This window comes from Lepisosteus platostomus, chromosome 19 (assembly GCF_059453375.1).
Source record: "Lepisosteus platostomus isolate fLepPlt1 chromosome 19, fLepPlt1.hap1, whole genome shotgun sequence".
Lineage (NCBI taxonomy): Eukaryota > Metazoa > Chordata > Actinopteri > Semionotiformes > Lepisosteidae > Lepisosteus > Lepisosteus platostomus.
The window spans coordinates 6,753,631-6,769,218 of NC_142629.1; the positions used below are offsets into that span (position 1 = coordinate 6,753,631).

Here is a 15,588-nt window from a genome sequence, read left to right on the forward strand (position 1 = left end):
GAGACATAACACATTATACAATACAATTAACACACAATACATTTATCAGCTGTATAATAAGAAAGAAAATCAATATAAAGTGAATGTACAGTCAGTTGTCCCAGTTGTCCCAACCTGTGTTGATAGTGGTGGGAATAAAAGACGACTCAGGTCTCTTCCTCTAGAATCTAGGCAGTCTAAATTGAAAGAGTTCAAATTCACAGTGCAAGGGGTGGTCCTGACAGTCAATGATTATATTGGCCCTCTGCACTATGTGCTTGACATAGATGTCTGAAAGCTGTAGCTGTTGTACAGTACACCAATACTTTACTGGCTACCTTCACTATCCTACTGAGTCTGTTTTTTATTACGTGTATTAAGGCTACCAAATCAGGCTACCACAGTGACTGTTTTAATGACAGATTCAATGAAAGTTCTACAGAATAAAGTCCTTGTTGTAGTACACACATTAAAACAGTGGAGTTTTCATTGGAAGAACAATCACTGTTTGCTCCAGTAGGTGCTCTACCTGGTGGAGAACATGCCTTTTAACAATAACTAGAGAGGTCAATACCACTGGTGTGAAAGTGCTTATTGTCTTGGGGCATTTGTTTTTTGTAACTTGTGTGATTATTAAGGAACAAGTAAAGGTTTATTCAAAAGTTTTATTCCACCTGAAGGTGACACCTGAAGAAGGCTCCACAGTCGAAATGTTGTATTTCTTTTCTAATGCAAAATTCAGTTTTTTTCTTTGATCTGTGTGATCACCAGCTGCCTGTGTGCAGAATCCTCCATGTGGCAAGGCTCTGCTGGCAGAGCATCACTGCCTCAGGCTTGGGGCTATTCAGCCAGGGCTCTCACGCTCTCACAAGCTACCAGCTGCTCCTCTGGCTTGCCAGGCCTGCAGTGACATCATTGTGAGATGCTCTGCTCCTCCAATGGGTTGTCACTCTCCTGTCAGGCACTGTGGAGCTCACAGCACATCAGATGATAAATGCTTGCAGGTGCTGGAATCATTGCCAGAAAGATGATTATAAAGAAACAGCTGGCTTTTCCAAATTTGTGACAAAAATGGTCATTCCAAAAATTTGGTCATTCCGAATTTAAAAAACAAAAGCTTAAAAAGCTTGATACTTCATATAGTGTGATTTATGTTATTTGACATCCTGTGCACTTATGAAATGGCATTTTAGTCAGGTGTATTGTTTTACAGCACATCAATTTTGATTTTGTAATAGAAGTGCTTTTTGTGAAGAGCATGTTCTCACGATTCGGACACGAATGAGTAGAGGAGCCTGGGGATTTTTCAAGTAGACAGCGTCCTTCTACAAGCACCTCCTCTGCCCAATACAGAGTCAGTCACCTGAGGTCAGAATCATTCTCCCTGAAAGCAAGAATCATGATGTCAGGTGGAGAGAATGCATTTGTTATACGCTTGTTCCGTGCAGAAGCCTTTTAATTATACATGCAGTATATGTAGCTGGTGGTTTTAAATTTTATACGGTCAGGACACCTTGAACAAACAATCATCACATGAATGGCAATTGGAGAAATCAATAGCCCTTTTTAATGACTCAACTGCTCAATTAAGCAAGACTGTGATTGAAAGTAGATTCTCTTGGCACCCTTGTAGTCTTCTCTATATATAACTGATTGTTTATAGCTGTTACTATGAGACAAGTTTCACTGCTTGCCAGAAGAGCATCTCCTGTTTTCTCCCATTTCCTTCTGTCAGGAGACCAAGATGTTAGTTTTGCCTCTGTGGAAAGTTTAGAGAGGATTAGATCGATATCTGATCCTTGTTGAAGTGTGCCACTAAGTCATTTGACAAATGGGAAATCGGAAGGCTAATTTTCTTTACCCCTGCTGGAATAAAACAGTGGAGGACTCACTTACAGCAGAGTTAAGCACTTCATGTCCCAGAGTCATCTTTCTAGTTTTTCACTAATTTCTGATTGCTAATGTTTTATTTATTTGGTAATTGTATCCCCACTTTGCCAGTTTTTACTGGAAACATTCAACACATTCCAGCTGGGGGTGTCTGTTACTGCTTTGTGCCACTGCTGTCTGTGTGTGCTTGCAATTCATACTTACTAGGCATGCTCTCATATTTGTTTTGTTTTTTTGCAGCACCTGTTATAAATTTGGAATCAGTACAACAATCTTTTCATAATTCTGTTGTACTTTCTCTTAACTTGAAAATCTGTTGTCTCCTTTTCCACCTCTACTTAACATTGAGCCTTAAATCATTTAGGACATCTGCCAAAAAGATCATACTTTTTAGTATTTGAAGCACTTTCCCGGTAAAGTCAGTTTGCAGCTAAACTATTCGTAGAGCTTAAAAAAAATAAGTTTAGCTGCTATGTGGTTGATAAAAATTACATATACAGTATCTCAGGTTCTTTCATTTTTCCAGATCCCAGACCAGGTAAGTACTGTACAACATCAGTCCTGGATAGTCTGGTGGTTTTCAGCTTTGCATAGGAATTGGAGTTCTTGTTATTCTGCAGGATTCATTTGTAGTTCATAGAGACCAATAGATCCTATGCCCAGGGGTACACCCGGGACTGGATTTTCTCATCTGTGGCAAAAAGTGTTTGGCTTCAGAGCTCTCCACTCTTCTCCAGGCGAATCCTTCCTGTGTCCTGTTCACTCCTGGACCACTGGAGAGGAGCTGGCAGGAGACGTTTTGCGCCACAGGTAAGGCCAGACTTTCCACAGGCTCTTCAGCCCTCCTCTGAAAAACGTCACGGGATTAATAGTCTCATCTTGAGAGCCAGGGGGCATTCGTCCCATGTTTACCTGCTGAAGGTTTGGCACTGTGAGACTGAAAGGAGTTGAGCGCATTTTTAAAACCTGCTGTAGGAATAAATGAGAACTCTGAAACTGAAACAGGGAGTAGGATAAGATAAGATCACTTTATTGGCCATATACAATTTCTTGTATTATGAATTTGCCCCATCCTGCTCTCTATGAGACACACAGGCAGGGTGAGAGAAGCTTGGGGTCAGAGCACAGGGTCAGCCATTTATACGGCACCCCTGGAGCAGTTGGGGTTAAGGGCCTTGCTCAGGGGCCCAACAGAGGATTCCTCTACCAGCTGTGGGATTTGAACCGGTAACCTTCTAGTCACAGGCGCAGATCCTTAGCCACAGTGCCACCGCCTCGCCTCTCATGAGTAGAGAAACATGGTCAAATCTGATGCAGGGGAAGAACATTAATGCCAGCCCATTTGAAACTGCTGAAAGACCTAAGCCATTGACCTGGAGTTTTGTGCCACATCAGTGTAGCAGTCCTCTTTGGACTCTCTTGTCCCAGCTGGTGCTTTGCTGCTCCGCCTGCAGGGGTGTGACAGAGGGCTGGAGGGGCTGCTCCATTTCCATGAAGGACCAGAGCCAGTGGGTGGAGCTGGCAGGACACGATTATGTGATGGATCTCATCTCCGACCTGGAGTTAATCCCAGACTTCCCCAAGCAGAAATCCTACTTCCTCATCTCCTCCGAAGGTCCAGCCAGAGTCAGGCCCAATGCCAATGTGTAGGTGATGCAGTGAATTGTTCAGCAGCACTGAAAGCGTTTTCTTTTTTTTTTGCAAAAGAAGTGTACAGTATGTTGTGTGAAACAGCAAAAAAGCACACAGTAGAGAGAAGACCACAAAGATAGAAGTGCAATCAGTTCAATCTGTAGTATATTCTGACCAATTTCTTGCAATTAAAATTCATAGAGCTTAAAGAAATTTGAACTTCAACAAGGCCTGAAGTCAGTCAAAAGTTTGATTCAGCAGCCAACTGCAAATTCAATTCCCCATAATTTATGGCCAAGATGCCTAAAGAATGAAAGGCAAATCCAGTAACTGCACTGGAAAAAAAACTATTCCAGGTAGATTTTTCTATGAAGGTGTAAAATATGTGAATTTAAGAGCAGCTGAGGCTACTTCAGGGAATTTCAATCTAGTAAAAAAATCACAATGTGTCTTTGTTGGGGAGTTGGGGACACCTGTAAATTTAGACATGGAATCCAAAAAGAGACATGGTATCCTGTGATCTAGAAGTAACACATTTCCAAAGGTTTCACAAGGATGAGAGTTTAATTTCCTTTACAAATGCAAGCTACTGTATATAAGCAATACTTTTCCACCTGAAGGGAATCAGTCCTTAACTAGTGACCATCTTTTGCGAGAACCTACTGTAGCAAGGCGTGGTCTGAGGAAATAACTTGGAACAGGGTTCAGGATGTCTATGTCCTTGTTTCGGCAGCAGCGTGTTTGGGAATGGATTTGAATCTGACGAGGACAGCCCTGTCCCTCATGCCACGCGGTCCCCGGGCCTGCCAGCTTCCAGCCTGCCCGACTCCGATGGGTATCACAGCCACGGTGAGCAGAAAATGCAGGAGTGCCCACCGGCTCTGTCCAGAATCAACCAGAACAAAAAGGGCCCAAAGAGAAGCTCTAGTCCTTGAGAAACGATAGGGGGCTGTTGGTCACTGTTGTAACAAATGTGAGAGGGATTTCACAGGAATGGAAAAAAAATTGCATTATTTCTGCCCAGGTGACTTAATTTCCTTCTGTGTTTATTCAGCAGCTCTGAGGCTGTGTTGTCATGTTGTTGGCTGGGTTGTCTGATATGGCCAGCAGCCATATCACTCTGCAACTCACAATTGGCAACCCACTGAAGCTGGTGTGAGCCTGGTCAGTACCTGGATGGGAGACCTCCTGGGAAAAACTAAGGTTGCTGCTGGAAGAGGTGTTAGTGGAGCCAGCAGGGGGCGCTCACCCTGCGGTCCATGTGGGTCCTAATGCCCCAGTATAGTGACGGTGACACTACACTGTAAAAAGGCGCCGTCCTTCGGATGATATGTAAAACAGAGGTCCTGACTCTCTGTGGTCATTAAAAATCCCAGGGTGTTTCGTGGAAAGAGTAGGGGTGTAACCCCGGCGTCCTGGCCAAATTTCCCATTGGCCCTTACCACTCACGGCCTCCTAAAATTCCCCCTCTTTTAATTGGCTTCATCACTCTTCTCTCCTCCCCACTGAGAGCTGATATGTGGTGAGCGTTCTGGCGCACTATGGCTGCCGTCGCATCATCCAGGTGGGGGCTGCACACTGGTGGTGGTGGAGGGGAGTCCCCATTACCTGTAAAGCGCTTTGAGTGAAGTGTCCAGAAAAGCGCTATGTAAGTGTAAGGAATTATTATAATTAATTATTATTGTCGATCTGATCGTAGTTTTGATTCGGTTGTCTTGAGGGAATGGTGTGAGTGTGCTGGACTGGCGTGGCTCTCTAACACTGCAGCTCCCACCTTCCTGTCGCCGCCCGCAGACTCTGACACGTTCAGCGAGCCTCGTTCCCAGAAGGGGCTGGACCGCTACCTCGACAGCCTATTTGACCCAGTGCTCTCGTATGGGAATGGGGTGAGAACACGCCTCTTCAGTCTCATCCCCCTGTATCTGTTCCACAGTGTCTCATTACACCTGTTGAGCTCATAGCCTGTCTAAAGAAAGACCTGTTTGAACGTTCTATAGTTTAGTCTTCTTTTCATGCATACTGTTTTTTACAAAAGTAAACAGTCTTGCTCTTTAGGGTTTCTAATATTGCATTCTCCATTACTGTGTACACATACTGTAATTTATACATATTAAAATGAGAAGTGACTGGTGGCACTGTGTATTGTGAGTGGGCTATTTGATCTGGCGTGTATTAGATTTTGCGTGTATCAGATGTGTTCTATCAGCAATTGAATTCCTGCTAGCATAGGGGTGATTAAGTTACTGTATTACCGTAATTCTTATAATTATATGATCTACTGATTTGTGCAGGATCAACACTTTTAATGTTGGCCTGTTTGTGAAGTGGATCTGGTTCCACTGTTTGTAAACAGTGTCAGTAGAATAGTGAAATTCTTTCAATATTTGTTTAAAAGCAATGTTGTTGGTTCTCAGTTGTTTTGAGGATTCAGTGCCCTACAATGTGATACACAAGAGTTAAAATGATATTTAAAGAATTGTAGAAAAAACAAGAGCCTCTCAGAATTAGTGAAAGTTCCAAGCAGGAAAAACTAAAGAAGTGTTCCTATATCAGATCCATATTTTCAGTTCTGAACTGGAATAGGATAAATCCAATCTCGTACGTTCCAGGTGGGGTCACCAGTCCTAGTCCTAGAGGGCAGGAGTGTCTACAGCTTTTTCAGTCCAGCTGGGCTCATAACTACTTGAATCAGCTCATTTGTGGCCAAACTGAACCAGTTCAATAGCTTGTCCCAGCTCTTCAGGTTCTGGTGCTTCAAAGAGCCCTAGAAAACAACAGAGACACACACACCAATCCTCTAGGACCAGGATTGTTTTAGACTGTCGAGGTCATTGTAGGATAAGGCTGCTTAGGGTGCATAAGGAAATGTATAAGACTACTTAGGATGGAAGGAAATATGTCTGCATGGGAAAGCTCAGGAGATAACTGATCTCCTACTAGGGAAGTGCTATGCTACGTCTAGCCGAATGAACATTTTCATTCATTACTGTATGAATTAAAGACGTGAGAAGACTAAAAGACAGCATGATTTGTTATCAAGACTGAGACCGAGACAATTTACTATAAGTAGAAAATCTGAACAGTATGTGCATCCATGTAACTCTAAATTTATCAGAGGGGCTGCAAGCATTTGGTGGATTTATAAACAGTGCTCATGAATTGTGTTATTACCATGTTATAATATCAAGACTTTGGTGTGGCACATATGAAACATTACACCAGCGACAGCGTTAAGGCTAAAGGATTGGCAGTCGGAAGGTCCGCGAGATTTGCCTAGTTCAGTAGTTTAAAAAGGAGGGTGTGCTTCTTTTAGGGGGTATACAGTCATGATAGAAGAAGATAGGTTTCTCTGATAAGGCTGGGCAGTGATGGGACCCGGCTGGAGGACGTGGTGCTCACTATTGCTCCGTCTCTCAAGGACTTGGAGAAACCTGCAGTTGTGTCAACCAGGATGAAGGGGGGAGGCAAGACTGGGGGAGGGGGCGGTGACAGAGAGCCGAGAGGGGCCAGCGATCGCCCTGCCTCCGGACAGCAGCCCGGTGAGTGTGTCCTGTCCCCTAACTAGAGAAGGAGGGCCCTACAGAACTAATCTGCTCCGAATGTTTAAAAAGATTCTAAATTGGCCAAATTTCCCCTTCTAAAAATGGCGTTATAATCTATCCAAAATCATAAGATGGTCTAATCAGTTCTGCTATAACACAATAGTTGCGATCCTACCTTGTGGAAAACACGTCTTCATAACCATGTATTTGATGAGAATTAAGATATTAGGGGAACGTGTCTAGAAGACACCATCATGATTGAAATATGTCTGTACAATTTTGTGCAATACTCTTAATTCCTACGTTGTTATTTCATCACAACAATATTTTATTGTGATAATATCATTCAGTGATTGAATACAACCAGGAAAACATTGAAACAGGTGCCGGAGACAGAGCTGTACAGTGTGCGTCAGTCTTCCATACAAAGGCAGTAGGAAGTGAAACAGTGGTAAAGGGGGAGGAGAGAGGCAGCAAGGCAGATAGAGGAGGGTGTTTACATTTCAGAACATTTTAACTGAAAGAAACATGTATAAAATGTAAATGAAAGCCAGTCGGGCCTAATACCATTCTGAATAATTAAGAGCAAAATGCCAAGGGTTTGGGGATTCTTCACGCACATCTGACAAAGACTGCACAAGGTTTCAGCCAAAACCCTTTGCGTTGTCCTGTTTCTGTCAGTGTGCAATTAGCCTCCTTTTGGTTCTTTGGCAGCTGGTATGCCAATTACAGCCCCTGATGTCCCTGTCTCATGTAACCTCTCTGAAAAGTATTGAAAAGTTTCAAACTCCACAATTCTATAAAATATGTTGTAATGGCGCCCATAGTACTTTAATTATAGCAAGAAAAATAATTACTCCTAAATCTAAACACATAGATAATTAATCAGGTTTCCTATGTAACATCATACAGTATGTGCAGTGCTTCCTCCGATACAACAATAGATGTCTCATCACGTGTCTCTTTAAGCTGTAATCTATACGGACTGTGAGAAGTGGAAAACGATTTTGCACTCTCTTTTTTCCTGCATTCAGAGAAAAAATAAATTGGTTTCCGTTTATGTTTCTACTGTCCCTTTAAAGTTGCTTCTAGTTAATATGAGATTTTAGCTGGTTAATTTTTTAAGTGCCTCTGCCCTGCCCTGCCAGCCTGCAGCTGAATGCTTGTCCTTCCTTCTGTGTTCAGTGGTGCCAGTGATGTCAGCAGTGGGAGAGGTGATGCCAGGAATGCAGTCAATGCCTATGATGCCAACAATACCCAATGTGCCAGGTAAACGGAATCAATAGTGGGCGACACAGAGACTGGGTAACCTCGGGGCTTTTGTAAGTGGTGATAACAAAGTACCAGTTTAAAAAAAGGCAAAAATAGCATGGGTCTCTTTCTTTGACAAGAGAAAAATAGCTGCAGATATTTTAATCAATGGACATCTACATAGGTCTTCTAATATAGTAGAATTGACTACTGTAATGCTCTACTTCCTGGGGTATCTAAATCTACTCTGAACAAACTGCAGTATGTCCAAAATTCAGCAGCTAGAATACTGACCAGGTCTAGTGCAAGTGTTCACATTACTCCCATCCTGGAGTCCTTGCACTGGCTTCCGGTCAAGTTTCGTGTAAACTCATGCTCACCTATAAGGCTCTGCATGGCTTGGCACCTCAGTACCTGTCTGAACTATTATCGCCCTACTCCCCACCTCGCAACCTTCGCTCTTCTAATTCTGCTCTCCTTACTGTCCCCCAAGCCCATCTACATTGTATGGGTGACAGGGCCTTCTCCTGTTATGCCCCCAAGCTCTGGAACTCTCTCCCTAAGGATATCAGAGGAATATCACCTTCTCTAAACTCCTTCAAATCCAGACTCAAAACCCTCTTCTTCAGAAAAGCCTTTACTTAACTGGTTCCATTCTTCACCTCTCTGCTTTTCTTAGTACCACCATCCACGGTCTCTTCTATATATTGTAATTGTGTTTTATCTTGTGTATTCTTCTTATTTATTGTTGTTGTCATCTGTAAAGAGCTTTGAGAAGCCACTTGTAATGGCGCTATATAAAATAAAGTTTATTATTAATATTATATTATTATATACTGTACGTGATCTTTCGTCAGACTACAGCAAGTGATCTTACTGAACAGTAAAAGATTGAAATATGAAATTTGCTGTGAAACTCAAAAGCGTTATCTAGAAAAGGCAAGGAATGTGGACTTTAGTTACCCCTTATTGTTTTGTGTTTTGAGATGGCACTGAGAAGAGAATTATATAAGTTATTCATTGTTTTAATGCTTCTATATGGAATGAATAAATATATTATTATATTATATTTCCATTGTTGTCTTTCTGTTTTGAGGTTTGGACCAGTCGCTGTTGGCTCAGCAACAAGCCTTCATCAATCAGCAAGCATTCCTCCTGGTTTGTATCCAGATAACCAAAAGACCATCCAAGCTGTTACCATGACATATTGTGTCTGCAGAGCTTGCTCATAATACAGTCAACCACATCACAAGGGGTTAGATAGCAATGATTATCAGCCTGTGAATTGATCTGTTTCCTCAGCCTTTGGCGTTTTATACAGTAAAACCCACCAAGTTATATTTTAAAATGGTTATTTGTTTGTTGCCATAAAACAGTTGATGTAGGATTTCTATTTCCTTTGGCTGGGTGATCAAAGTTTGAACCTTAAGATCATCAGAATGGTTACAAGTAGACCATTTGGTGATTACTAGCTAATGGATCCAAGGATCTCATTACACCATTTCTTATTTCTTAAAATAATCCAGGTTAGTGGCTTCAACATCACATGGCTGGGCAGCTTTCTCCATATTCCCACAGTCGTTTGGATAAAGACATACCTCCTGTTCTCAATTTTAAATCCATTTCCATGTAGTTCCGACTTGTCCTCTGGTTTGTGTTTCACTGAGTTCTGAGGACATCCGCTGGGTTGACTTTGTTATTGCCTTTGAGAATTTTGAGTACTTGGATCAGGTGCCCTAATTCTCTGTTCAAGAATAAAAAAGGTTCAGTTCTTTCATCCTGTCAGTGAAGGACATTTGTTTAAGCTCAGGAATGTACCTGATTGTGATTGCAGAGCACTGACACATTTTCTATAATGTGGTGACCAAAGTAGCACACAGTCTTACTGGTGCATTATACAGTTTTAACATGGAATTCCTTGATTTAAATTAGATGTTTTCAACCATTTATCTTAACATTTTTATTGTGTTTTGTGTTGCTTCTAGACAATGCATTGTATTGTCCAGGTGATGTAAGATTATGTGTCAATCCATTTTTTAAAATATGTAGCCTCTCCTAGCTCTGTGTTTCCCATTTTATTTTTACTGCTACCTACTGCCTATCACATTTGGCAGCCCACAGAAGCTCAGCAGGTGTGAGCCTGGTCAGTACCTGGATGGGAGACCTCCTGGGAAAAACTAAGGTTGCTGCTGGAAGAGGTGTTAGTGGGGCCAGCAGGGGGTGCTCACCCTGCGGTCTGTGTGGGTCCTAATGCCCCAGTATAGTGATGGGGGACACTATACTGTAAACAGGCGCCGTCCTTCGGATGAGACGTAAAACCGAGGTCCTGACTCTCTGTGGTCATTAAAAATCCCAGGGCGTTTCTCGAAAAGAGTAGGGGTGTAACCCCGGTGTCCTGGCCAAATTTCCAATTGGCCCTTACCAATCATGGCCTCCTAATAATCCCCCTCTATGAATTGGCTACATTACTCTGCTCTCCTCCCCACTGATAGCTGATGTGTGGTGAGCGTTCTGGCGCACAATGGCTGCCGTCGCATCATCCAGGTGGATGCTGCACATTGGTGGTGGTGGAGGGGAGTCCCCATTACCTGTAAAGTGCTTTGAGTGGAGTGTCCAGAAAAGCGCTATATAAGTGTAAGCAATTATTAAATTATTATTATTATTACTTGCAAAGCCCTTTATCAGACTACATTTAATCATTTTCTAAGAGTTTGTGCAGTCTTGAATTTTATAAAAATCTTTTTTATTAAATTGCTTCTATAGTGCTAAATATCCTAATATGGTATCATATGCAAATGTAAGTAGATCACTTACCATACCAGAATCAAGATAATTGAAGAATTGGGAAAAGCAGTGAGGAGCCTAGCACAGATCCCTGTGGTACTCCACTAATTTCCTCACCCCTCGTCTGTGCTCTTAGTTTTATATTTATTAACCAATTCTCAATCTCAAACACAGGTGATTCCCTGAATGCCTACCACCTGTAATTTGAGAACTTATCTTCTCTGAAGAACTTTATAAAAAAACCTTCTAAAAAATCGAATTATGCTATATCATATGCACTGTGTGTATCCATTACTGTTGTTGTTTAAGCACGTCCTACCTTTTCTAAATCCCTGTTGACTATTCACCACTTATTTTATTAATCTTACATTAATCTGTTAGACTTTCCACTGAGAACATATACTGGATAGAATTCATCAAGATTTTGTAATCAAAGCTGCAAAGACCTTTATAAGTCTATATAAAAGACCTTCTATACATTTAAATTTGTGACGAAGCACAATGAAAATGACAGGTCTGACAATCCCCAACTTAAATGTTCAGTATTTAAATGAAGCAGCACCAAAGTGAAGAATTCCAAGAACACTGACCATGCATGTGTGTGCGTGTGGGCGTGTTTGTTCATGTGTATATTCGTGTGTTTGTGTATGCATGTGTGTGCATGTTTTGTTCATGTGTGTGTGCATGTGTGTGTACTTCGCAGGCCCAGCAGATGACAATGCAGGCCATGGCTCTCCAGCAGCAGATGAGCAGTGCTGCTAGTCCGGTCACCAGCACAGCGACCAGCCCCATCTCCAGTCACCCCTCCAGCCCAGTGTTCCAGCCACGTTCCGGTGCCAGTATCGCCCCCCTGCCCCGGGCTTCTGTGCCTACTCCGGTGAGTCTGTGACACCGGAGCTGTGCACTGGCTTCCGATAACTCTCCAGGCTCCAGTTCCCATCGGACCCCCTTCAGGTGAAGGAGCTCTTCACCTCTAGGACATCCTGACAGAGCATTTTCCAAAATACGCAGTAAGATCAGTGGTTGCTGACTTTCAGGTATTTCCTCTGAGGAAGTGGGGAACTAGGCCCTTCGATCCTCATGATTCTAGTGTTTGGAATGGTTTAGAAAAACGTGTTAAGAAGGTTGGCCAACCTCAGTATTTGAAATCTGTTAGGAATACACAAAACTCCCAGCTTTTATTTCTGCAGAGCAAACCACCACGAAGCAGCCATACCCATAAGCCAATTCCTGCCCCGGCTATGAAGAGGGAAAGGCCTGCCTATCAGAAATCAGGTACGTGGGCTCAGCGTGACCTCTTATAGGGCAAGGGTGTCATGATTATAGTCCCCCCTCCTTAAGGGTGCTCCAGCCCTTTCACTTTAGACTTAATTCTGTGCACCTGACCCCTTTTCCCAGCCCACCTTAAAAGCCAGGCGCTGACGTTCATCCTGGCTCTGCATCTGGTTTCCGCACCGTGCGAGTCCGGGACCTGAAAGCGCCTGGTCCCGTTGAGGTTTTAATCTCTGTTCCCGTTCCCTGTCCGCCGGTTCCGACCCGGTTCATGGTTTTTATTCTTTGTTTGGATGGATCTCCTGGCTATGGACTTATTCTTGTGTTTTTGGATACCCTCTATGGATTACTTCTGGATTACCTCGGCCACACCTTCCCCGTGCACCAGCGCACTTTGGACATGCCCCCCTGTGTTTCCCACTTCTTCGGATTGTGTCGTCCGCATAGGGTCCGGAAAGAACTGTTCGTTACAAAGGGTTTCTAATCCTGATGCTCTTGCTGGTGGTGTTCATTCCAGCTGAGCTTAAATACCTCATTGACGCCTTAAGAATAATGTTTGTTCTTGTTTTTCTGCTCAGAAGTTTGGGATTTAAGTAAAAGGCAACCTCCAATATCGAACGAGTAAGGGTTTATTCCATACTGAAAAGAGAAGAAAAGAAACACGACATTTTGGCTGTAGAGCCTTCTTTTTAGACACCCAAAGAAGGCTCCACAGCCGAAATGTCATGTTACTTTTCTCTCTTTTCAGCATGGAATACACCTTTATTTGTTCCTTTGCCGCCTACACATGCTGACACAGCTCCCAGCTTGAACTATTTCAACATCCAGTATGTTTAAAACAGTAATGCATATCAATGTAATCCTATTAAGGGATCCAATTGTGTACCTGAGAGTTGAGCTGGAGAAAAGCCAGCAGGTCTACTTTAGGATACAAACTTATTATGTTTTTTTTTTAAATTAAGATTCTTTCATTGCAAACACAGACTGCTTACAAAAAAAATAATACAGCGTTTTTTCTCATTTAAAAATCAACCGATTTTCTTGTGAGTTCAGGCATTTGCGTGAGCGAGTTGTTTTTTTTCCCCCGTCATTAGCAGCTCCTGCCTCGTCCCAAACCCGTGGGGTCCCCGCAGAGGAGCTGGTGCGGTACACTATAACCAACTCGGAGCACCTGGAACCCAGCCACAACATCAAAGACATCATCAGACAGTATCAGTACCCCAGTCCAGCCAGGAGCACAGAGCCAGCCAGGTCAGTGCACTGTGATGGGCACATTCAGAATTCTCATTGAGCATGATGTAGCTGCTTGTCTTGGATTGTGCTACAAATTCCAGAATGTTTTGTAATAATAATAATTTTTAGTGATGACCATTATAAACAAAGGATTTATACAGCCCTAGCACTGCCTTAAATGCCATAGTGATACACAGCCTTTGAACATAGCTGTAATAATAATAGTAGTAGGTTAGGTTTTATTAGTGATAATATTTCCAATAGGTTTTCTGAATCCCTTCCTTTTCAAGTTTCGAACAGGTCGCAGCCCATTGTACTATCAAAGATCCCAAATGCCTTTTTAAATATGTTTAAATCCAGAAGACTCATGCCAAAAATATTTTTCCCAGGAAGGAACAAAAGGAATAGACGTTGCTTACGTCAAAAAAAGTTAAAAATGGAGAATGCCTGCAAAAAAATGTTCTATATAGTGGCTTAGAATGGCTCCCTGGTTTGTAAATGCAAGGTTTCAAATTTGTTGCAACACATTTCTTCATAGGCTGCTCACGTTGGGCCATGTTGACTGATAGCATGATGGCTGAGTTACTAGTTAAGAACTTGTCTCTGCTTTGCCTTGATGTCATAGGAGGGAAGGTGGGAAAGTGTTTACGAAGAAGAAAGACCCACATGATGAGGCCTTAATGATCTTAAAAGGACAACTGACTTCTTACACCCCTCAGGTACTGACATCATAACTAAGTAGGAGCAGCCCAATAATTAGAGAAGCGTTTGCTAGGAGGCATGAGTGCGCACTCAGATTAGTTTCCAATGCTTAAGCCTCTCATAGACATTATAGTTCTGTCACTGCTTGTAGCAACCTGGTAGCCTCCTTCTGTAGTCCAATGTAACGTCCCAAAAAGACCCTATGAAAATGTATTTAATCTAACTGGGTAATCTACATCCAATACATGCTTGTCTCTGAGCTTCTGACTACCTGATCCCTTGTGGTGTAGTGTCAGACATATTTTTGTGATGGAATTTCTTTTAGGTCCTCTTTTTATCCATTTAATCTTCATTTTAATCTTCCTCTTCCTTTTTCAGACTCAAACAAAGAATGTTTCAGTTGTAGAGTGGTTCCTTCATGCTATGTTCCTTTACTGAGTGTCCTTTAAACATCTGTGTCCACTGTACTGTAGTTTACGTTGCATCTCTCGTCACCATTGAATCCCAGAAAAGTTCTGTTCCTGCTGCCCCCTATGGTACCAAGGAGAAGGGATACCAGGAGGGCACTGCCAACATGAAGCCAGCCGGTAGCACCAAAGCGATGAGAGCTGCACCTCCGATGCCAGCGGGGTCCTTCCGGAGCCCCAGAGCCCCAGTGGGTGGGTGCAGACAGGGAAGAGAGCTTTGGTTAAACAACCTAAGATCCATCGACTCAAACTCCCTAGTCTCCTCTGTGAACTGCTTCAGAAGCAACGGCAAGACATGAGCCACAGGGCAGAAGTCACAAGGGGAAACTACTGTATATAGAAGTGCATTAAAAGCCAAGAACAGAGGCACTTCTTTAACAGAAGAGTTGTAGAAATATGGAACAAGCTATGCACCCATCCTGTTGTACCTAGGTCATTCAGAGCAGCACAGCTAGGCCAGCTCATGACAACACAGAGTTCGGCTCTCGAGTGGCTTAGTCGGTATAGGCTCTTATTCATTGAGCAGGTTGGGCCCTATGGTGCAGAAATGACCGGGTCTGGGAAATATCAGTAGTGTCAACTATGAGCTAAGCCAGAGGTTCCCAGTCCTGGTCATGCCAGTGTTACACTGCACGTACCTGCAGGGCAGCGCTGGATTTCGGAGAGTCCAAGCACAGGGCTTCGAGCGTTAATGGTGGAAGCCGAGAGGAGCCGAAAGGAAGAAGGTTTGCAGGCGGGCAGGTCGGTCCTGAAAGATGGCCAGAGGGCTGCCTGGGGTGAGGTGCCAGAGGCCGAGTTTGGTAGGAGTGAAGCTGCTCAGAAGTGATGCCGTAGGT

The 15,588-nt window shown here is 43.0% G+C and overlaps 1 protein-coding gene across 8 annotated transcripts in view; it reads left to right on the forward strand.

Annotated features, from left to right (window-relative positions):
* Positions 1-15,588, forward strand: part of LOC148645028 (unconventional myosin-XV-like) — a 94,184-nt gene that overhangs the window by 58,529 nt on the left and 20,067 nt on the right. For 4 of the 8 annotated variants that reach the window (XM_088612504.1, XM_088612507.1, XM_088612511.1 and 1 more), the window contains exons 30-41: positions 2,607-2,679; positions 3,324-3,515; positions 4,235-4,350; positions 5,269-5,387; positions 6,920-7,040; positions 8,229-8,312; positions 9,391-9,452; positions 11,782-11,955; positions 12,269-12,353; positions 13,445-13,601; positions 14,209-14,302; positions 14,794-14,944. In XM_088612504.1, the coding sequence (XP_088468630.1) occupies positions 2,607-2,679; positions 3,324-3,515; positions 4,235-4,350; positions 5,269-5,387; positions 6,920-7,040; positions 8,229-8,312; positions 9,391-9,452; positions 11,782-11,955; positions 12,269-12,353; positions 13,445-13,601; positions 14,209-14,302; positions 14,794-14,944 (1,428 nt within the window). The remainder of the gene's footprint in view (positions 1-2,606; positions 2,680-3,323; positions 3,516-4,234; positions 4,351-5,268; positions 5,388-6,919; positions 7,041-8,228; positions 8,313-9,390; positions 9,453-11,781; positions 11,956-12,268; positions 12,354-13,444; positions 13,602-14,208; positions 14,303-14,793; positions 14,945-15,588) is intronic. The other 4 variants (XM_088612505.1, XM_088612506.1, XM_088612508.1 and 1 more) reach the window with 4 other exon arrangements.